The 23,911-nt window shown below is 42.1% G+C and overlaps 1 protein-coding gene across 4 annotated transcripts; it reads right to left on the bottom strand.

Moving 5' to 3' along the window:
• Positions 1 to 267: 267 nt before the first annotated feature.
• PSAT1 (phosphoserine aminotransferase 1) lies at positions 268 to 22,683 on the bottom strand. Of its 4 annotated transcripts, none has more exons than XM_073345096.2 (9): positions 22,522 to 22,677; positions 18,404 to 18,464; positions 16,847 to 16,916; positions 15,775 to 15,980; positions 14,290 to 14,462; positions 12,431 to 12,600; positions 7,994 to 8,122; positions 2,873 to 3,010; positions 268 to 2,154 (listed from the first exon to the last, which is right to left on the bottom strand). In XM_073345096.2, exons 1-9 carry the CDS (start codon positions 22,579 to 22,581, stop codon positions 2,049 to 2,051), a joined length of 1,113 nt encoding a protein of 370 aa, XP_073201197.1. In that variant the 5' UTR covers positions 22,582 to 22,677; the 3' UTR covers positions 268 to 2,048. The 4 variants fall into 4 exon arrangements, with proteins under 4 accessions (XP_073201197.1, XP_073201198.1, XP_073201196.1 ...); XM_073345095.2 differs by lacking the exon at positions 268 to 2,154 and adding an exon at positions 2,189 to 2,659 and having other exon boundaries at positions 22,522 to 22,683; XM_073345098.2 differs by lacking the exon at positions 268 to 2,154 and adding an exon at positions 2,690 to 2,783 and having other exon boundaries at positions 22,522 to 22,680.
• Positions 22,684 to 23,911: the final 1,228 nt, after the last annotated feature.

Below are 23,911 nucleotides of genomic sequence, written 5' to 3' on the forward strand. Positions count from 1 at the left end.
GGGCTGCTGAGGTGGGGAGGGATGGAAAGTACATACTTATTGAAGTTCGTTCGTACGAGAGTGAAGATGATGCTGGGACTTTTGGAAAAGGAAGTCTGAAATAGAACTTGGTGAGTGGCATGGGCAAATGCTCCAGAATGGAAAGGTTCAAACTGTTCAATAAGCAGGATAGGAACTGAAATACTATCAAAGTCTATTTACTTCTTATTCCCTCACTAAGAAGAGGGAAAAAAAAAGTCTGAAAGCCCTCAAAAGAAAACAGATACATTGTTCGCTCTGTGTTCTAAGACTTTATTTTCTCCACAAATTAAACAAATAAGTTGGCAATGAGTTCTTAAAACAGCAGTCAAAAAACTACTACCTATCAATCAGAATTTAATTCATCGGTGATGTAACTCCATTGATTTCAGTGACATTACACAGGGATGAAGTGGTCCATCATTAAGATTATTAAAGCTTCAATACTGTTCTTGGCACTATATAAGAAGCAAAAGACATATTCTGGCCCCAAAGAGCTTACAGTCTGAACAAGACAGAAAAACCAAAACACAATTACATCAGGAGTCCCAGATAACAGCATTAACAGAATCATTTGTTCCTTTGTTGTTTCACCAAAAGGCAGCTGGCAGCATTTTTACTGGCATTGATTAGGACTGTGGGCTATGCAGAAGAAATGAGTTTCAAGGAAAAGTTGCATGTGCAAAGAAGGTCCCTGAAGCCTGGGCTAGGGAGGGAGTTTTAGCTGTCCAGGAAAGCATGGAATAAGGCATGTAGGTGAGTGGGGGAGGGGTACAAAGAGCACAGTGGGGTGGAGTTCTCTCTGGCAGAGTGAAGGAAGCAAGACAGGAGCCAAGACATACACCAGCTGGATTTGTTCAGAGCCTCACGTGTAAGATGAGAAGGCTGATGCGATGCAGAAGATGAAGGAAGCTAGTGAAGTGAAGCAACTAAGAGAAGGAGGAGATATGGTCCAAACAGCAAGCAAGGGAAACTATTTTAGCTGCTGTGATCTGGACTGCTAGGAAGCAAGATGGGATTGTGGTCAGTCAGTAAGGAGGAGGATGTATTAAACAGGTGTTCCATCGAGTAAAACTCGGGAATCCAGTTTAACAGAGGGTTAAATTAAAATGAGGGCAGTTTTTGTGGGGAGGGGAAAATACCCTACACTGGTTTAATATAAAATGCACACAGAAACAAACATCTTACACATTGATTTTACTACATACGAATATATGTCTTGTTACATCTATAAATGACAACACAAATAAAAGGCCTAACCACACAAACACTTACTACACTAACGCTTACTACTACATTGAAGTCAGTGGGACTCCTCAGGGTAATGAACCTCATGCTGGTGAGCAACTGTCTAAAGGCTAGGTCTGAAGTCAGGAAATGCCTACATCAGTTTCCCCAAGGACTATATAGAGGTGCATTTTTGGAATGTATTTGACATACCAACCAAGTATTCTCAATTACCATCAGTTCTAGCCTCATGTGCGTGTTCATAGTATTCATGAAATTCTGTTTACAGAACCAAGCACTACTGAAGTTTAATGAGAACAAGGCATTAGTTTGAAAAAAAAAAAAAATGATTTCTACAGTTACACATAAAAGAGTAAAAAAACATGAGTCCCCTCCCCCCCACAACTGAGACAGCTTATGATCACAATTATACCTGTGTAAATCCATAGTAACACATTGATTTCCATGGATTTGCAGCAGCGTAACTAAGATCAGAATCTGAGCTACAGTAGATTACAATACTATCCACTGTTAGATTGCCAATAAAGTTATCTGTTTTGCAAATTTAGGGACCAATTCTTTCAAGTAATGAGTGTCCTCAACTTAAATGGAAGCTGAGGGCACTCAAGATATTGTAGGACTGGGCCCTTCATCCTTATTTAGTTACCTACAATAGGTATATGAACTAAAACAAAATTCTTGTTTACTAAAGTTGTTGTGCATTTTATGCAGCATAACAATAACTGTCAACCCCTTTATGTTTTATTTCATAGATGTGCAGCATTGCACTAATTCATGCACATTCATGACTGATGCATCTGCATGAAGCTTCTCATGAACGTTGCAAGCTTCTGAACATCTTCTACTGTCACAGCATTATATAAAGAAGCACGGATTCCTCCCACAGATCTGAATTGAGAGCAAAAAATAGTTATTTTTGTACATATCAGTAAAAGTATCCTTACCATTAACTACACACAGCTATCTTCCCCTCAATATATGGGGATAATTCACATTCATGGTAATGAGAGGTAACATTCCACCTTTTGATATGTCCATGCAGCTTCCCTTGATGTCAACAGGAGCCAAGCATCTATTTTAGCTACTTATATGGCCTCCATTATCCTAATGTATTTAATCTCACAACACTCCTATGTTAATACAGAAGTGCTATTAACCCCATTTTACAGGTAGGGAATTAAGACACAGAAAGATTACATGAATTGCTCAAAGTCACACAGAAAAGTCTCTGGTGGTGCTGGAAATTGAATGCTGGCCACTCAAGTCCCAGGCTAACACCTTAATCTTCCTCTCCTGAGCATGTACCTCCAACACAGTAGTAGAATGCGTCCTCAAGAGCCAACTCCTTTGCCCAGCACACTGCCTGAATAACTGAGAAGAATTGCCACAGGACCTGGATGGTGAGAACAGGGAGGATGTTTTCCCTACCTTCCAAGCCCAAAGAAGCAGCAGCTCCTATTACAACTCAGGACTGCCAGTCCCAATACTCCCACTCAGATGATAGTACTGCTATAGTGCTGGGGGAGAATGGCAACCATTTTGTCTCGTTTTGCATAGGGACCTAAAAAAGTTATAACAAATGAATTCATCCCAGGCTCGTACTTACCGATGTCCTTTCAAAGAGATCATATTCAATTCCACAGCTTTATCAAGGAATTCCTTTTCCAGAGCTTCGTCACCCTTAATATTGCCAATACGGAATGGAACATTCATTCTGCTTCGGCTCTTTTTCTCCACAGGACATCTGAAAAATATTATTATTACAACATTTTGTCCTTAATCTAGGTTCTTTTTTAATCCATCTATGGAAGTTATAATGGATGTATTTGCCTGAGTAATCACGTTTGGTTAGCCACACAAGTCACTCACCCCTGTCATTTCAGCCAGAGGTCACTTGAATAATGATTTTATAATACATGATTCTTTTTTAAATAGTATGCTGCTGTGATAACAAATGAAGATTTGATCTTGCATTTCCTTGCACACACAAACTTTCACTGAGAAGTGCAAGCTGTGCCCATACAGGTTTTCAGTGCCAAAACATTGAACAAATCCTTTTTAAAGTAGAAATTCTGTTGTATTCTCCACTTCTTCTTATTGAATTCGGAGCTTGCCTTGCAGCTGCAGCCTTGTCAGCAAAGTGCAGAGCCCTCAGACAACCACCAGATCTAGTCAGAGGGCAGCTGTCAGTGATGTGTGACATTGCCCGTTTTTGGCCACAGCCGCATGTGGGATTCTTTCGTTGGCCCCTGGTGTGTAGACTGGCTGCACATTGACCCTACCCATTCAAAATCTGTTCAGAAGGGCCCACGAGTGGCAAGGAAAATCAAAACCAGGTCAGTTGAAATATAAGCGTTTGACATCAGCTGCAGACCATCCTCTATACCACATCAACATCACAGAGAAATCTAGGCAGGACAAGTAGGCCCATAACGGGTGCCTTGACAACAAGCACACACTTGGGTGGTCAAAGAAGTGTTAGGCTCGGGCTTCCCCTGAACTTTCTCAGCCATTCTGACTGTAGCATTCTCACAATGGTCATGTGGAGGAATGATGTTGCTTAACACAGGGAGCCACAGGACTGGTGAAGATCAAATCATCCCAATTATGATGCACGTGGTTGAGTGTAGTTGTGAGGCGAATGGAGCCAGACTCTAAGTGGGTGTCTAGACTACAAAACATGGTTATGGCTAGGTCAAGGTTAGCTAACACACTTGTTGTTAACCTTGGTCTAACTTCAAACTTCTTCCTCATCTACACACAGAGTGGCATCTTTTACCTTTATTTAGTTCACAGTTCACCCTAGGTTTGGTCTTGATCAGTTAAATCAAGATAAAAGGTGCTACCCTGCATCTAGACTAGAAGAAAAAGTTAATCGAGGTTAGCTATAATGTGTTAGCGAACCTCAACCTAATCTAAGCGCACCTCAACCTAAGCCACATTTCCTAACCCAGACACACCCTTGGTCTGGGATTTTCAAAAAAATAGGAGAGTTAGGTCATGTCTACACTTACCAGTAGATCGGCACTGCTGCGACCAATGCAGTGGTGTCAATTTAGCGTGTCTGGTGAAGACCCACTAAGTCGATGGCAGAGCACTTTCTCATCAACTACAGTCTCCAGCTCTCCAAGAAGATTAAGATAAGTCAGCAGGAGAGTGTCTCCCATTAACACAGCATGGTGTAGACACCGTGGTAAATCAACCTAAGCTACATCAACTTCAGTTACGTTATTCACATAACGGAAGTAGCATAACTTTGTTCAATTTACCACAGTAGTGTAGACAAGGCTTTAGCGAGAGACTTTCAAAAGAAGCCAAGTGATGTAGGAGCTTAAGTCCCATTGACTTTCAATGCTCCTATGTCATGTAAGTGATTTTGAAAATTCCATTTCCAGTTCTCACTGAAAGTCAATGGGATGTGTATATCTCCTTCCCTTAATCTCCTTTGAAAATCTTAGCCTAAGAACAGAACCACTTAGGTATTAGAAGGATAGATGTTTTGTAAGAAGGATAGATGACTTCGTCAAAAGTAAAGAGCAACCTTTCAACCTTAGGGCTTCCAGCAGCATAGTTCTTCCTGGTATGGAAGGAAGACATGGAGCTGCAAGTTTCCCTTCTACACAGCCACTATATGGATTCTGTCAGGTGTCACTTAGGAATGAAATAAAAATTACTTTCAAAATTAAACTGCTTTCAATATTGTTATCACTTTGTTTGGGTCAGAAAGGGAATCTTCTACGTTCTTCATGAAAGTGTGCACTGACTTGCTAGTTACTTTGCATTTGTCTTCATGCTGAAGGAATGATTGGTCACATGCCTCTGTATATGAATGTTGCTCATATGCTTCAGATATAAAATGGAAAATATGCATCATTTAAGATCTGAATCTGAAAACACTCTCACACTTGAGTAACTTGTTGCACCACTGGAACTTTTCCAAGATTGCATCCTTATCAAACAATGCAGGTTACTAGTATATATGTTAAAATAATAAAATCATTTGATTTAGTGGTTTCATAACATCATGTATGGAAGTACACATGCCTCAAGTGGCTTGCAGTATTGTGTTAAATATGGTAGGTTTGTCAAAGCATTGAAAGACTTGTCATACTCTGGTTTGTCAGTGAGGCATTCCAGGGCCTAGGAGGCATATCACAGCTGGACAGACAGCTTCTGGTAACCCTTTACTTTCAATCAAAGGCACAGTTCAAAATGTTGCTGCCTTAGCTGCAAATGTTGCAATACATAATAAGTTGCATACAACTCGGAAATGAGTGTAATTTGTGACTTCAGCTTTCAAACACAGCCTATTTACCCCCATTTCTGTGTTTTATTCCTTGCTCACAACTATAGCTAGGTCTACACTTCAAACTAGGAATGTAATTCCCAGCTCAAGGGTACATACCCGTATTAGCTCTGATCAAGCTAGCGCACTAAAAATAGAAGCGTAGCTTCAGCAACACAACCGGTGGGAGGGGCTAGCCATCATGAATATTTAGCCATCTGAGATCCTTGGTAGGTATTCAGACCAGCCAGCCTCTTCCGCACCACGGCTCCAATATCAAGCATGCTAGCTTGATCAGACAGCTAGCACAGGTTTGTCTCTCTGAGCTGGAAATTACTTCCCCAGCTCCAAATTTAGACATACCCTTTGTAGGCCAGCCTGCCATACATTTTGTGTGTCACAAAATGTTTCTCAGGGATTGAGCCTGTACTCACTGAAGACAAAGCGGGGGGAGGGAGACTCCGTTTTACTTCAGTGGAGCAGACTTAAACCTCAGTTACCATACTGCCAAAGGCTAAGGATTATGTCCACTAATGAAATGGATAGGCTGAAAGCATCAGATATTACAGAGAGGCTATATCCTTTCCATATGAAGGCTGCAACCAATTTTCATTGAAAATCCCACTCTGACTTTCTCCTATCAAAACTAACTTGGAAAACTGGTTAAATCTGAGAATCTCTAGTTTTATCCTGAAGGCAAAATATTTCTACAGAGTTTGAATAATATTCACCAGCCAGTTTGTTACTTATTAAACACCTACCCTGGTTTAAAATATCAGCTTTTGTCTAACATTGCTTTGGGTCCCTTCAGCTCATAAACAACTAGTAACCCTCCAAATCGGCCATATTGTTAAATTTCTTTGAAAACACTTGCAGGTGTATTTGATGAATGTAAGCAAGTTATTAATGATTTTTACACTGGTTTCTTTTAGGCCTGATCTTCATCCCATTAATTTGAATGGGAGTTTCTAGACATAGATTTCAGTAAAGGTAGGATTCAGCATTATGGGTGAGTATGAGCACGTCATTCACTGGTCCCTGGATGAAAGGACAGGGGAGAGTTTAGCACCATTTCTAGACTGTAAAAAGAGATGGTGTGAAGAGGAGATAGGGTGGGGAGAGCACATACTGCATCTTGTTAGAATGGTAAAGCCCATTTTGGCATGTGTATTTTGAATCAGCCAAAGTACTTCCAGGGACAGCGGTTATCTACACCAAATGTTGGCTACAGCACAGGGGTGGGCAAACTACAGCCCGTGGGCCAGATCCAGCCCATCAGGGCTTTGGATCCGGCCGGCAGGATTGACCCCCATGGTGCTGCAGGCCCCACACCACTCTCAGAGGCGGCCGGCACCACATCCCTGCAACCCGGAGGGGGGCAGCAGCAGACGACTCCGTGCATTGCCCTCGCCTCCAGGCACCGTGCCCCATAGCTCCCATTGGCCAGGAACAGGAACTGCGGCCAATGGGAACTTTGGGGGAAGTACCTGGATGCGCAGCAAGGGCAGCACTTGGAGACCTGTGCCCCCTCCTCCCCCACACAAGTGCTGGCCACTTCCCAGAGCAGCGCAGCTTGGGGCCAGGGCAAGCAGGCAGGCAGACATGGAGCCTGCCCTGGCCCCAGTACGTGCCGCTGCCACCCTGGAGCCTGAACCCCTCCTGCACCCCACCCCCCCAACTCCCTGCCGAAAGTCCCATGCCTATACCTTGCACTGCTCCGAGTCCCCATCACACCCCACACCCCTCCTGCACCCTAACCTCCTGCCCTGAACCCCCATCGCACCCCTCCTGCACTCCAACTCCCTGTCCTGAGCCCCCATCGCACCCCACACTCCTCCTGTACCCCAACCCCCTGCCCTGAGCCCCGTTGCAGTCCACACCCATCCTGCATCCCTGCCCTGAGCCATCTCCTGCACCCTGCACCCCTCCTCTACCCCAATCCCTTGCCTTGAGCCCATTCCTGCACACCTTCCCACACCCCGCACTCCCTCCTGTACCCCAGCCCCCTGCCACGGCCCTCCATACAATTTCAGGGCCCTCGGCCCAAAAAGTTTGCCCACCCCTGCTATAGCGTAACAGCTTCTGCCCATGCTTCCCTTAAGGTGCAGAGAGATGGACCGCTTTTTCCTAGGTACTGAATGTTATATTTAGAAGAGAGCTCTTAATAAACTTCCACAATTAAGCTGTACAGGCTAAGATTTAAATAACTTCCCATCCCAATGCAACAGATTCAGATTCATCGTTGGACACTGACCAGAGAAAAGGAGTTAATTAGCACAAGCATTACCTTTAATTCCCCTCCCACTGCCCATGATTTTAGCATTTGAAAAAAGTTTTTAGCAGCACTCAATGTTTTAGTTTCACCATTTTTTTTAAAATTTGTAAATATGAACACAATGTAACAAATATTAAAAAACAAGACAACAAGTTATTGCAACTTACACATAGACTCCACTGGATTGGTCAATAATGTCATAAATCATTTGTGATTTGACTGAACTCAGTTTATCCATAGCTGCAGCCCCACCATTGTTCTTTATCCATTCCAGGACCAAACTCATGATATAGATACTGAGCAAACAAAAGAAAACATTATGAAGTCATATTATTGAAAAAATGGGGGAAAAAAAAACTATAGTCAGGTTTCATTCTGAAAATCTCAACAATTAAGTGGAGATATATTATTGTTTTTAATAATTTACACATTTAGCATCTGGACCACATTCCCAATAACGACAACTTTAAAGCAGGTGAAATTTCTGAGCCTAACTGGAGTAACTGTTAACTTCATAAGTGACAAGTTTGCTGGATGTAACCTAGTCCCTAGTGGAGTTTCTCCATAAAAATAATTGGACCACCTATTGACAGATGCTGCAGTCTTACCAGGGCATGACTCCCATAGACTTCATTTGGGCATTTTGCCTCTGAGTTCTGCAGTCCTTACAGACTGTAACTGGCAATTTTAGTAAAGAAATCTCAGGGAGACCCAGGGCTGGAACAGCAGATGGTGTTATGGATCCAGTGCCACTACACTGAAAGCTCTGTGGATGATCTTGCATTGTACCTGCCTGCTTTATGCCAGAAATCTAGTCTTATTTTCGTGACCATTAAACATACATTCATGACCCCATTGTCATCTAAAAAGTTATTTTTCACATTAAACAATTATCCTTGTGGTAACAATAAATATTTTATATTTATTAATTCCAATTCAAATCCTAAGCACAGAGCTGGAAGCCTGTTGATTTCACATGGCTACAGATCAACTATTTCAAAGCCAGTTACCCAGTATTATGTAAAAATCTCCAAAGACTTTTGTCTTTGTGCTTTGGCTACATTACTCTGCTTGTTGAAGTTCAGACATTTCCCATGACTACACCACTTTACATAACAAACTGTTCACAAGTTTTCATGGCATATTTCCAACAAGTTTGCTTTTATTAATCCCTCCATTACAGTTTCAAAGGAAGTGCTTAGACAGCGTTACCCGACAAATCTCTCATATACAGATCTAGCAGGAGGTTGTTTTAACATCACTACCTTTAACTTCTCCTTGGATACTAAATCTTTAAACACTTCAGAAACACATTGTGGAAGGAGTGAAGTTATGGACCCCCTGTTATAAATTAACATAGCAGCTTATGGCTTTGAGGGCTCACTCCTGCAATCTTCATGACAGCAGAGTGTCATTTATCCCTATACATCACTTGAACTCTATTTTGAAGATTTAAGTGGTGCATAGCCTTTCCACTGGCCCTCTGCAAAGGGGTAAATTTTGCAAATAGCCCATACTTACTCAAGTCTCTGGGACTACTTAGGCAAGTAAGCTTTGGAGGTCTGGGCCTTAAGTGATGCTCTTAAACCAGTCAACAAGAGAAAATCCCCTACCCTTCTGCCATGCCAGTCAAAAGTATGGATTTGGAGAAGCTTTAAATATAAAATAAATCCTTGGAACTGAGAAATGAGATTTCTCCAGCAAATTTGCTATTAATTTTAGCAGAGGAGCTTAATGTCAAAAAGTCAAGACTCTAAGTGCCAATACGTTGAGACTATCAGCATCACGTTAATTTAATTCAATGTTCTGCTAAGTGGCTCATGCAAATTTGGTTAATATTTCCTGCCTATTTGCCAGCTAGCCCTGGAACAGAGTAGAGGGAGGCAGAAGGAAAGGAAAGAAACTTCGCCATTTCCTTACAGAACAGAACAGGCATCCTAAAACCAAGCCAAACAGATCTGTCTCCTGCCAAAATTTAGGTCAGAATTAAACACTGGATTCTGAAACATCCTCCAATGTGGGTCACTGGCATGAAGTAAAAGCTGGCCAAGTGCTGGGTGGGAAGAAGGAAGAGACTTTGGAGCATAACTTTATTTCCCACTCCAATTGATGTTATTAATAGATATGCAGTTATAGCTGAAAAGGCACTTTCATTAGAAACAAATCACCACCAATGACTGAAATTTCTCAGTATTCTTTTCAGCCCAGAAATGAATTTTTGTTTGCATCTCCAATGTGGAATCAACGCTATTGGAGTTCCAAGATATGGTGAGAGTTTTGTTTTTCAAATGGAAATACTTTTGCACTTGAAAAACCGTGAATGGTTTAGATTTAAAACATGGCATGTCCAAATACAGAGTATTCAACATAGAATGTGTACTTTGGTGAGCAGGAAAATAAGTGGTTACAAAATAATGGTTTTATCAGCCAGTAAAAACAGCCTACTGAGCATGCATGGCACTTTGTTACACAGTTACGTAAACAGGGAGAGCAAATATGTAGATACATGTACAAAGCCCTTTATATTGACAAGGTCAACCCCCCTCCTCTGCTGAACAACCTGTCCAACTTCTAAGAGGACTTCAGGAGGGACCCAGCAGGAGGCACCGTCTTTGGGCCCATTACCACCAGTTTCAAATGTGCATGCTCTATAGGGTGCAGTGCACTTTGGAGTACACAGCTCCAGACCCACAGAGTCTGAAATGAATGTACGGTCTTTAGATTTAGTGCTCCAATATAAATACAATATAAAAAGTCCTATTTCATTTCAGTACAGTGATTCACATTTAATCCATGCAAAATTCAGGAAATTAAAAGTTACAGTGCCCACATCACTAGTAACTTGACCCACTGCACATATATACTAAGTTAAGGCATTAAGGTAGACCCCAAATACAAGGATTATCATGCCTTAGGATATCTACGGAATGTTCAATATGGCCCAATCACAGGTTATGCTGGAAACTTAATGCTGAAATTCCTGACTTATGTGGAAAATACCAGCAATAAAACTGTATTAACGTAAGTTTTGCCCTGAAGGATTTTGACCTTAAAAAGCACAGTGTACTCTGCCAGAAAGCAGTATTCTGGGGCATACACTTTTTTTAAAGTGAGTTTTGGATTAGAACAATGGGGTTTTTTGTTGTTTGTTTTTTTTAAATCACCTTTGTATTGCACAAACTGTACAGGAAATGCTTCCAATCCCACTGAAGTCAATATAAGTTTTACTGTAGATGAGGCAGGATTCGGCCTACATGTCTTTTGAATCTTCCACTAGCAAAGTCGGTTTTCACTGCTGTCAGCAGTTTAGCGTCACTATGCAGTAGCTGTGGAAGAGAAAGCTGTATTCTGTGCCTCATCTATACCCAAAATTGCCAGATACATTCCAATTCTATGATCTTGATTGCTGGTGATGATTATGAAGCAGAAAGAAGAGTTTTATTTTTGGATGCCAGGTTGACCTTGAGGTAATCCGTGCAAATTTAATATGAAAGGCTCTGACAGAGGATAAATACAAAGTCACCAAGATGCCAGTTTTGAAACTCTTGACTATAATCTCACTTTAACAGCTATTGCAGTAAATGGTGTCACAACAATAGAAAATGTATTAGGAAAAATAATTTAAAAGAATACGTTTCTGCCATCAACATTTTCCAGCAACGAAGATACAGACGGATTCAGTTGTGCAGGATGCACTTTGAAAGGAAGGCCCAAAGTTGTGTTTGCTGAAGGGATCCTCCACGCAGCTACCCTTCTTCCTCCACCCATATGCAGATAAGGGATCAGCCACCTCCACAGTACCATTCCCCACTCTCAGTCGCTACACGGGAAGGAGGTAGTGTAGGAATGGAAGGAGGTGCAATCTAGAGGTGGGATATGCATTGTCCCCTCCACCCTACAGGGGGGTTCACTGTTTGAGGTATTCCATGGGCAGGGAAAGGGGGCCCTGGATGTGCTGTGGAGACGGAAGATCTATGTGTAGATGGCTCTGGCCTTCAGTAAGTTGCTGGGGAGCTGCCTGCTCTAGGGTCTGAAATGTTGGCTGCTTTGGCAGGTGGAGGAAAAGTGGAATAAACCCTGGCCTTTTAGGGAAGGTTTTGTGGGAAACTCCATGCAAGGAACTTTGGGGAGTTTCCAATTCCACATGTAGGTTTTTTCCCCGTGGGGATGATTTGGGCCTTAGGTTTGTCTGCTGAAGGTGGGAGTTATATGAATCTGGACCAACTGACTAAAGCTAAAGACTAAGGACCAAATTCTCTCCTTGCATCAACTGAGGCATCACCGTTGAATTCGCTGGACCTACACTTACTTCAGTTTATGGTCAGCACAGAAATTTGGCCCTAAAACTGCTACCGCATGGAATCACCACTAAAAAGTACATACTGTATAATAACCTCTTTCAACTCCCTCCTTCAACCCTGATGTAAGCCCCATTCCTGTGACTTATAATAGTAGTTCCCTCACTCAAAGTCATAATGATTTGATTTACTGTACTTTATCCTCCAGCCTATTTGTGACTTGGTAGCAAACGTACATTCAGCTTCTGAAACCTTTCCTGACAACAGCAGCTGCCAGAGTAGTAGTTTGCTGGAGGAACAAGTTACCTGTAGCATGGAGGAGTATTATATAATGAGCCATTTCCGGCTTGTACTTTGTAGTCCAATACTATAGGGCATTCTTTGAGTGCAAACCCAAGCAAATCCTCACGCACTATTACCACAGTTACTCCAGCACAGCCAATGTTCTTCTGGGCACCAGCAAAAATGACACCAAACTTTAATAAAAAGAAAAGGATTTTCTTAGAAGCAATGACTTATTCAGGCATATTATATAGTTATAAGATCTGTCTCTTTATAAATATCAAGACATACACACTGTTTTCTGAATGGCTAAGAAAACATATCCCATTTTTTGAGGGGTGGGAGAGGATCAATTTTGATTTCAGGAGTTGCTTTGTTTATTTGTACTGTCAAAATTAAATATCTTCTTTCATCTGAGACAGTTCACCTCAAGAACCATCTCACTTTGTTTACCAAGGGTCCATCCAGTAGCCACAAATTATTCTCAGAGAAGCCTGTCTCCATCCGTTTGTACCCCAAAACAGTTTGCTTGAAAACAAATAGAAGCATTTTCAACAAACCCACACTGGTCCAGAACTGGCACCCTATAATCTCTAGCTACTCAAAGGGAAGTAAAGGAAAGGAGGCTCTATGAAACCCAAATAGGAGATAAACTATTTGACCTTCCTTTCCCCAGCACAAGTTTCTATTGAAAGTCAGGTGCCTATGTTTCACTACAAGTGAATAAGTACACAAATCAATAACATTTCATACTTCCATAGCGCCTTTCATGCACAAATATCAAAGCACTTTACACATACTGGTAAGTGTTATATCCCTGTTTCACAGATAGACAAACTGATGCACAGAGATTAAAGGACTTGACTATGGTAGAGGCTAAGATTTTTGTCATGGTTATTTTTAGTAAAAGTCACGGACAGGTCACGGGCAATCAACAAGAATTCATGGAAGCCGTGACTGGTCTATGACTTTTGCTGCTGCAGCTCCATGATCTCCCCTGCCACCATAGTGGCTGGGAGCTGTGGGGTTCCTCCTCCGCCCAGGCAGCTCGGAGCTGCAGGGGAGGGGCCCTCCGCCCAGGTCGCTGGGAGCTGCAGGGTGATCATATTTCCCAAAGAGAAAATGGGACACCCCCAGCCACTCGCCCAAGGCATCTCTCTTCCCCTCCCCCGTGTGAGGCTGTTGCCCATCCCTGGAACCGTGAGGAGGGTCCCCTCCGGAGTCTGTCACCTGTCACTGGAACCCTGCAAGAAGTCCCCCTCCCGCATCGCTGCTGCCGCCCGTCACTGGAACCTTGCCAGGGTCCTGCTGGCTGCCAGCTCCAGTCCCACAGTCCCTGGGGCTGAAGCAGAGAATGTCATGGAGGTCTCTGGAAGTCACGGAATCCATGACTTCCGTGACCTCTGTGACATAAACGTAGCCTTGACTATGGTCATACAGCTTGTCCATGGCAGAGTCAGGAGTAGAATCCAGAAATCCTGACACCTTGTCCCCTGCTGTAACCACCTGAAGGAAAAGCTAATACTCAAGAGCCACTTCAGCATCACTTAAGACAACACAACTATCTATCTTAGATGATTCTTAGTGTAAGGCCATGACAGTCTCTCTTTAAGTGTGGTGTACAGTGCTGAGCACTCACGCGGCACTCAGCATAATCTGACACGTCCAAGTCTCAGTGAAAAGGTAGCACATTAGAGACACAATATTCAGACTTGAGTGCCTACTTCCTTATAAAGAGACTTAAAAAAAAGAAAGGAGGCTTGTGCTCCAACAGCTTCAGTGGGAATGGAGAATGCCCAACACAGTCCATCCACTTTTTTGTCTAATCCAAGTTTGAAGAGGTTGGACTACACTTTGTAGAGCAAGCGTGTTTGATACTGTACCTTGGAAACATCTACTGGCCTGGACAAGAAATTTGAAGACATATCACAAACCAAGACTGCTCCTCTGACATCAGGTACAAAGTCAAACTCCACTCCATGAACAGTCTCATTAGCACAGTAATAGACATAAGAGGCATCCGCATTAAGATTCCAGCTGCTTGTGTCAGGAATTTCTGAGACAGATAATAAATAAATAATAATAATAGAAACAATGGTTACCGAAGATGGCTAGAATCAGCACTCTACTTTTACTGGTGTGCAACTTTACTTTGGCATTGAACTTTAAATTGCTATTGAGAGTGGTTTTATTACACTAGGTAACATAGGTTTTTACCAGCAACAAATCAAATTCACCTGTAGGCTAGGTACAAAAGAAAGCCTACTCCCCTAAGAATAAAGAAGAATGTACTCATCCCTAAAGACTAGTCTGCACCCACTGAAGTAAAAGGAAAAACTCCAATTAACTTTAATGGGTCCAAATAGAGTTCATAACACTATAGGCAAAAATTAGGAAATAACAGGATGATGTTAAAGCCACTAAGATATACCTTTTACAGTGTAGGTGGCATTTACACAAGACTGAACTGCATCTAGATCCAGCCAATTGATATGTCCATAGCTGCTAAGGCAAGGGGAAGGAGGGCACATAAATCAGTTCAGCATTTTGTCCAAGAAGTCTTATTAGACTGTCCCAGTGCAGTTCCCTTTGCTCAAGCTTCTTTTCCCAACCAGCCCACCTCCATCCTAGGGGCCTGTTCCTTTCCCAATTTAGCAGGCTGGCTCTCAAGGCCCACTTGCTTCTGGAAACCAGCTCCCTTTCCCAATGGTTTCAGAACACAGGGAATTGCTCGGGAAGGCTAGGGTTCCAGAAGCAGCCTTCTTATGCCAACTGCCTGAAGCGGGAATCCCCAGCACTTGCAGTGAGCAGTGCCCTTGTGAATGGGTTACACCTTTTAAAATCACTTCATCGGATAGCTCACGAAAGCTTATGCTCAAATACATTTGTTAGTCTCTAAGGTGCCACAAGTACTCCTTTTCTTTTTGCGAATACAGACTAACACAGCTGCTACTCTGAAACCTTTTAAAATGCTTTAGGTTATTCATCAAATCACACAACTTAAAGTTGCAAAAGACCTATCTGAGCATCCAGTCCATCTCCCTGTCAAGACAGGACTGTTCCCCACCATACAGTTTCTAGGATCTGCTCAGTCTAGTTTTAAAAGTCCTGAGTGATGGGGCTTCCCTTCCTTCCTCAAAGCAGAATGTCAAAGGTCTTTCACTCTCAGGAAGAACGTACAGATGTTGTTGGCAATTCAAGAAAGGTTGGGGGCCCAACTGTTTAACTAGTTCTATTCAGTAACCTGACAATCATTTCTGGAATGATTCACATGTGACAGACTTGTTCTGCTAGAGCAACTCGAAAAATCTTGTTAGATGTGACTACATGCAAGATCGTTGGTCATAGCAAGCTAAACATCAACTTACTTGTGTAACTTCCAAGTTTAGGATGAACAATGTTCACTTTGGCATACTTCTCTGCCTCCTTAGCTGCCTTTGCTGACCAAGCTCCAGTAACCACATAATCGGCACATCTTCCTTCTTTTAGTCCAATAAGGTTAAGTGGGACAGCACTGAATTGACCAGACCCACCCCCTTGGAGGAAAATGACTTTGTAGTTTTCTGGAATATTTCTGTGTAAAAGAAGGAAATTAGTTTTATATTTGAAACAAAACTATGCACAGGACTTAGTACACTCTTTGCTGCTACACTCACTGCAACGTCTTGTGAAAGTTATATCAGTTTTAGATAGGGTCATTTCAAAGACATTAAAGCAAAAAGTTAGCAGCTTGGTATTGGTTTGGTCTAGTCATGAGGAGTCATTTCACTGGTCAATACAAAACATTTTAAAATAGTCTCACAGAAAACCTTGCTTGTTTCTGACACTATCAATAAACAAAGCCCCTAGTACTAATTCTATTGTAGCATGTATAAACAATAAGTAAGATAGCATATACGTACAACAGAATTAACGTTCATGAATGGCTTTGTTTATTGTTGGTCTCACAGAAAATGTTTTTTCATTTCTTTTAAGATAGAATTTCAATGTCAAAAACAATCTGTTTGGAAAAAAGAATGGACTCTTGAAGGCAAGGATTTACAGACTGGACTATGGTTACGGTAGATGTATGCTAAAAATGTACAATTAATGAACTTAAAAGTGGAGTTTAACTTTGAGACCAAATTTTAAAAACTTGCATGTGCAAATGTGTCTAACAGGGTTGCTGTCCTTTATGAGGTCTATATCCATGATAGATTGGAGTTTTAAAAACATGCTATTTTGAGTTAATAAGATTTTATAAAAGCATATGAAAAGTTTCTTAACCTGATAAAATCACTTTGTTTTATCTGAGTATGCCAAAAAAATAGCAAACGGAAGATCAATTTCAGTCCCAAAAATATATATTTTATTATTGCTATAGTATCTGAAAAACAGGTGCTTTGATGAGAAGGGCTTTCACATTAATCATTGAGTTAGTTAAAAATACCCAAAACTTACAGCAATTCACGTAAGAGATTTTCAGATGTGTTTATAATTTTTGAGAAATCAGATGTCCTATGGCTCATTTCTATAGGGTGGGGGGAGAAAAAAAAAAAGATAGAATATGAAAGAAAACCATAGCACAAACTTGACTTTATAAAACAGCTGGATAAGCAGCAAAGCCTTCTGTAAGCCAGCCGTCCCCGATATAAACCACAATACTTAATATTTTAATAATACTTTGCTCACATATAGTTCCCAACTCAGCAAAGCACTTAATCACATTCGTAACTCCATCCCTAATTCAGCAAGCAGCCACTCCAAAACCCACTGAATTCAATGAGAGCCTTTCAACTGAATTCAATGAGCACTGGATCAGGCTCCAAGGCACTAATGCACATGTTTAAGTGCTTTGCTGAATCAGGGCATGGTGCCTTTCTGCTGAAGAACATGAACCACACTAAAAAGGTTGGTATGTATTATTCCCATTTTATAAAAATAAACTGAGACACAGATGTTAAGGCCCAATTATTCAAACACGGAAGCTTAGCTGAGTAAGGCGCCTGACTTTCAAAGGTGACATGCATCTGTAGCTCCAGTTAATTTTCATCCCACACATGGGTGCTCTACACCTCTGAAATTCAGAGCAATTTCTAAGATACCTAAACATGATGCTAACCATCTAAGTTTAAAATCTGGCACCAGTGATTTGCCTAATACCTCAAAGCAGACAGTGGCAGAATTTAGATTAAAACCCAGGTCTCCAGCCAGACTCCCATGCCATTGATCTAACTCCCTCCCTTTTATTTGTTTTCAGTAACAATCCAAGTACATTTTCCCTTTTACCATTTTAACATCCTCAGAATAGAGCTGCTCTGTAACCAAAGTGTAGTTTTTAAGGGACGACTTTGTTCCATAATCCCACTGAAGAGCTAAGAATCATTAATATTAATTCTCATGATCAGACCTGTACTCACTCTATTTGTAGAAGTTTATGACTTATTACAAAATAAGGGCCTGATCCTGTACAGCAGGACTGCTAAGTGCATTGCATAAACTGCTCTGTTTTTTTTTTTGTTTTTTTTTTGGGGGGGGTGTGTGTACACAAGTTTGGGCTCTGAAAAATGAAACAGACATGCATATGGCACAAAAGACAGCAAACGGGAACCATATTTCCTTCTTAATGGTAAACATGGCTTCATATAAATTTGGAATGTTTCTACATTTCTTCTCCACTGACAAAATTAATGAAGATCCAGAAGCACTCCCTATGATTTGCTGTGTTCCTTGCCTCTGGGCCTCAGTGTAGGATCAATAAAATAAAATATAATATATCTCTGTTCACATGTCACTCCATAACCTTCTGGTGGATGATTAGTGTAGAGAGTAAAACAATGTGTAAACAGATCCTCAGGACTCAGAGACGCCTTCCAGAAGTTAAAGGGGGTAAGAAATTTTAAAAGGAAATGGGGCACTTGATTGAAATCTACAGCTCAAAATTTCTTATACTTATTTCATAATCCAGCTAAACTTCTAAACTCTGTAAAACACAGAATAATTTTTAAAAAGCCTTACCAAGTACACTAATACCAAGTCCTTTATAGTCCACCAATTCTTTCTGTGCTTCTAGCAACACCTACCCAAAAAAAAAAAAAAAAAATCAATTTGTCATCATTGTGTACCAGTGCTGAAGCATAAACATCCCAACTACTGCATATTGTGGCAATGTGACGTTTCTCAGTCCATTATAAAATTACTGAAATTTCAACTACAACTTCACCTTATCTACTAGCTAAGGGCTTCTCAGATGATGGGATAATCAAATCATGTGCCCACTGTGGGTATTCTGAGAGTTATGGCCTGAAGCAAACTTGTGAATTCTTTGTGGCTTACCTGGAGGCAACTTAAAGGGGTTTGATTTTCAGAGGACGGGTGCTCAGCACGTTCTGATAATCAGGTTTCTTTAAGGTATCTCAACTTGGGCACCCAAAAATAAAATAAATAAATAAATAAAATGATGTGCCCCCCCAAAAATTCACTGGTCACTTTTGAAAGTCTAGGCCTAAGTGACTTGATGCCCCAGCATGTCCTCTCCTGTTGCTATCATACACCAGTGAGCTGTACTCAGGGTCTAACCATTAAACCATGTTGCCCACAACTGGAATAATTCTTAGCTCACAAAATGAAAATAATATTCTCTCTGTCTCCCCCCAAAGGAAGTTAAAGGAGTGAAGAACCCAACAAAGAGCTCTCCTTGGCAAACATTATAAGCACACCATTTATGAATTTGCCAAGGAAACATATGCTCTGGAGAATTGCACAAATTAAGCGTGAAGCATGACCAGAAAGGGTTAAGCATCCCCAAGGATGAATGACTCAAATTCAACCCTTAAAGACATATGGGAAGAGAATGTTGGTGTTTTTGTGTATTTACATAGATATTGGTAGTGGTCAACAATGTAATCAACAGTCCCTGTCTATGCTGTATTCTGTTAATTCAGAGATCAAAAGAACATCTTAACATTTAAATGAACTGTAAACATAGGATGTCCACTATATTCATCTCTCTCTGAAATGTATAGCAAATCTGCAAATGGTGGAAAGACAGGTAATTGCCTTATGTTAATCTGTGTGAATAAGTACCAGGCAATGCTTAGGAAGTAAACCTACTTCAAAGTCAGTAGGTTTTGACTAATGTTACTGACTAATGTTTACTGCCTAATGTTTACCCAGACTGCCTGATGTTTACCCAGACTGTATGGTCAAGTGGATACTAGAACACTGTATAAAAGACCCCTGGGTCCTGATCCTGTCATCTCAGATCTGCTTAAGCTTCATGAGGGGAAGTTTGAGTCACAAGACTGAGATCCCAGTTAAGCTGGTACACCCAGAATACGATACTGGACTTTAATATAATCTATGGGCTAAACTCTAAAAGAACTCTTTGCAACTACCAAGCTCACCATCTCTGCTATCAATCTGAACCTCAAGAACTGAACTCATGTCTGTATGTATGTTGATCTTTTAACTATGCTCTCACTTTTATTTTTTAATAAATTTTAGTTTAGTTAATAAGAATTGGCTGTAAGCTCGTATTTGAGTACGGTCTGGAATATTCATTAACCTGGGAGGTAATGTGTCCGATCCTTTGGGGTTGGTAGAACCTTTTCTTTTTTATATGATGAAATAAGATTTTCAAAAATCCTCATCATTCTCAACTTGGGTATCTGGGTGGAGGACTGAGGCTGGGTTACTTTAAGGGAACTGTGTTGTTGGCTTCTGGGCAACCAGTGAGGTAATAAAGAAGCTGTTTTGTGCAAACTTGGTAAATCTAAGTATTTTGGGGATTGTCTGCCCCATTCTTTGCCGATCACCCTAATTGAGTGACCTCAGCTGGGTCCCTTGGGATCCTGGTCACACGAAGCAAATTGCCTTCCCAGTAAGAAATCTGCATGATCTGTTGTGAGTACCAAGTGGTCACCACCTGACTGATCTGGAAAGACAGTGTCACTTTTGACATCTGCAGACTGAACTTCAGACTAGTGGACAGCACATGCAGATTGGCTCAGGAAGGAAAAAAAAATAATCAAAAGACAAGCAAGATACAAAGATTTCTTAAGCATTGAATTAAAAACAGTGTTGTGTTAGTAACATTGTTTCAGGGGAATTTGTAATTAAAAGAGGTGAGGGAGAAGATTACTTTTCCAAAAGAATATGCTTCTTCCTCTCACACATTAACAATTCTTCTCTCCCTAGTCTTAAAACAAATCAGCAAAAGTCAACAACCTACTCCTGGCAATCCTTTGTTTCAATGGGAGTTTGGGGAATGCAAGGAAAGCAACATTAGACCCTACTAAAACTGAAGTGAAACAGTCCATTGCAAGAGTATTGTAATTTCCAAACAAGAGGGGCAAAAAACAAACAAATCGTAGAGCCTGATCCTGTCCTCCCTTGCTCACAAAAATAGTCCTTAATCACACGAGTAATCCCATATACATCACGCGACTACTAATATTTAGCAGCTAAACGGTTGCATTGGATTAGGATTAGACATTAGAGCAGCACCAATGAAAGAGTAGTTTCCTGTCCAAATGCTTTATGTTAGAAAAAACAAATTTGCAATATAACCTACAAAATATTTCCAGAAAATACATTAGATGTTGCTCCATGGACACCTGACTTTGAGAAAGGAGAGCAGCTACATAACAAGAATATTAGAACAAACCCAGGCACAGAACTCCTAAAAACAAAAAATGCTGACAGTACATAACCATGGTGTGGAAAATTGGAAGCTTTAAATTCAGCATGAGCCACTCCTCCACCCAGATGTAATTGGATAACTGATAGCTGCTGATGCAACTTTCCAAAGGATTGAGTGTATACTTTAGATATTATCATTTTTTCCTCATATAAAAGTGATTAAAGATTGCTCCTTCACTTCGCTCAAGCTTTATTTTGCTGTAGTTACACTAACGTATCTGCAAATACTTTTCTCCCATACTGAAAGTGGTATATCCAACAATTAATTACAAAAATCAGGCTTTGCAGTTAAGAGAACTAGATTACTTTGACCTTTGATTTCCCCCAGCACTGATGTGTTAATAGTTTGGATTTTTTTAAGCTTAATTTTTCCACAGTCTGCAGATCTGCAATGACAATAGCCAAATGGGAACCTGCCCTTTTCTCAAAACTGCCACAAAAAGATGACAGCAAGAATTACCTAACATGCCTATGAGTTATACCTGAAAGCAACGTGCTAAGTCTCTTGCCTTGGAACAAAATTAATTATAGATGACCAACACGCTTCAGGTTTAGCAGTCAAGGAGAGAGGACTAGTAGACACCCACTTGGGCTAACAGGAAAACAAGTCACCTGCAATGCAGGCATTGCTTTAACCGTAGGTACCGGGGGGCGAGCATCCTGAGAGGGGAGCTCTCTCTTAACCACCGTCGGAGCTTCAGGAGAAAGATTCCCGGTTTCAAATTGGAGTTTGACCCTGCCACAGACTCTGGTAACACTGATTCCCAGGGCAGGTCTCCGAGCCTGCATCTGTGGTACCCAGCTGACGATACTTTTAACGAGGGTGACCAGATGTCCCGATTTTATAGGGACAGTCTCGATTTTTGGGTCTCTCTCTTATATAGGTTCCTATTACCCCCCCCCCTCCTGATTTTTCACATTTGCTGTCTGGTCAGGTCACCCTACTTTTAACAGGGGAAGCAGCCAGAAAGCCAGCCAGCCGGTGCCAGAACACCCGCCGATTTAGCTGACTTCAGCAACACCCAGCCGCTGCTTTACGCATTTCAATCCTTACCCCTCCCTTTCCCCCCAGGGCACACCGCCTCCCCCCAGCCTGTGCGGAGCGATCGGCGGCGGGGCGGGCGGACAGGGGTCTGCCAGCCTGAATCACCCCCACCCCAGCTCCAGACGAGCGGAATTTATCCCCCCCCCCCCCCCGGGCTAAACGCCGCGGGTGCAACGCCGAGTCCTTCTCCGGTGCAAGCCCGAGCGCTCCCGCTGCAACAGCGTCTGGTTCCATTGCCGGGGAGCTACTTTCCTCCCCCTGCCAAGCCCCCGCGCAAACTCCCGTTCCCAGAGCAACCCGGATCCCCGCGCTCCCAATGCAACCGGAATCCCCCCGCCCCGCGCCAGGCTGCGGCCATCGCCGCGGCCCCGGCCTCCCGGGTACTCACAGAGCGCGGCAGCTTAGCGGGTCCTGCGCCGAAGTTAACCACCTGCCTCGTAGCGTCCATGGCCGAAGGATGCCTCGTCCCGCCGCGCTGCTCCGGCCGCCTACGGACCCAGCTAGGGCACGGGGCAATAATCACACTCAGCGGCCTGGCTTCCTATTGGCCCCTGTCACATGGGTCTGTTTATACCCACGCTCTGATTGGCCGCCAGGCTGCGAGTCGCGCAGTCATTGGCCCAGTGGCCACGAGCCCGCAGCGTGATCGTTCCACCCCAGATGCGAGGTAGAGCAGAGATTGCGACATTTGGCCCCTGCAAACTGGAGGAGGCGAGGAAGGTGACTGGGACGATGGTCTGCGAGTCAGTGCTAGCCCTAACCATGCTCCCCCCGGTGGTCTCCTCCGACACCCCCTCGCCAGTAACGTGGAGGGAATGCATCCGAATGCAGGGCTACAGGAGGTATCTTAGATGAGACTTATGATTCTGACATGTAATTTCACAATTATCCTGTATGTATCCCATGCTGAACTTTGCCCATGGGCTGCCATTTCTTGATCCAAATATCCAATTACCAAGTTTTCAGGAAGCAAGACATTTTAACAACCACGTCTATAAATATTTTGATTAAAACATATCACCACATATTTTGTGTGAAAAAATTTCAGTTTCAGTAAAAGTAAATTCAGAAAATATTGATCAACTGTATTTAATGTGCAGCAGCAGTCAAAAAAGCAAACAGAACGTTGGGAATCATTAAGGGATAAATAAGACAGAAAAATATCGTATTGCCGCTATATAAATCCATGGTATTCCCACATCTTGAATACTGCATGCAGATGTGGTCTCCCCATCTCAAAAAAGATATATTGGAATTGGAAAAGGTTCAGAAAGGGGAAACAAAAATGATTAGGGGTATAGAACAGCTGCCATATGAGGAGAGATTAAAAAGTCTGGGATTTTTCAGCTTGGAAAAGAGACAACTAAGAGATGATATGATAGAGGTCTATAAAATCATGACTGGTGTGGAGAAAGTAAAAAAGGAAGTCTTATTTATTACTTCTTCTAGGACAAGAACTAGCCCTTCTCTCTCTCTAGAGGCTAGGGTCACAGTTTACTGAGCCATTTTCATCATAAACCAGCAAGGGAGGGGAGGAGAAGCAACCCTCCCTGGCACAGTCTCAGTTGTCTCCTAGTCTCAGTGATTAATCAGGGAAGGGAGGGTGGAGCCTGGGCCCACCCTCTACTCTGGGCTCCAGCCCAGGGACCCGAATAGTAGCAGCTATGGTAGCTGACTTTTTGGAAATAGGATGTGTACAATTCCCTTGGCCATTCTGCACAGCAGCCCCCATTCAATATCTCCTTCACCGTTACCTCAGGGCCTCCTTCCTTGCACCT

Source organism: Lepidochelys kempii, chromosome 5 (genome assembly GCF_965140285.1).
Source record: "Lepidochelys kempii isolate rLepKem1 chromosome 5, rLepKem1.hap1, whole genome shotgun sequence".
Taxonomy (NCBI): domain Eukaryota; kingdom Metazoa; phylum Chordata; order Testudines; family Cheloniidae; genus Lepidochelys; species Lepidochelys kempii.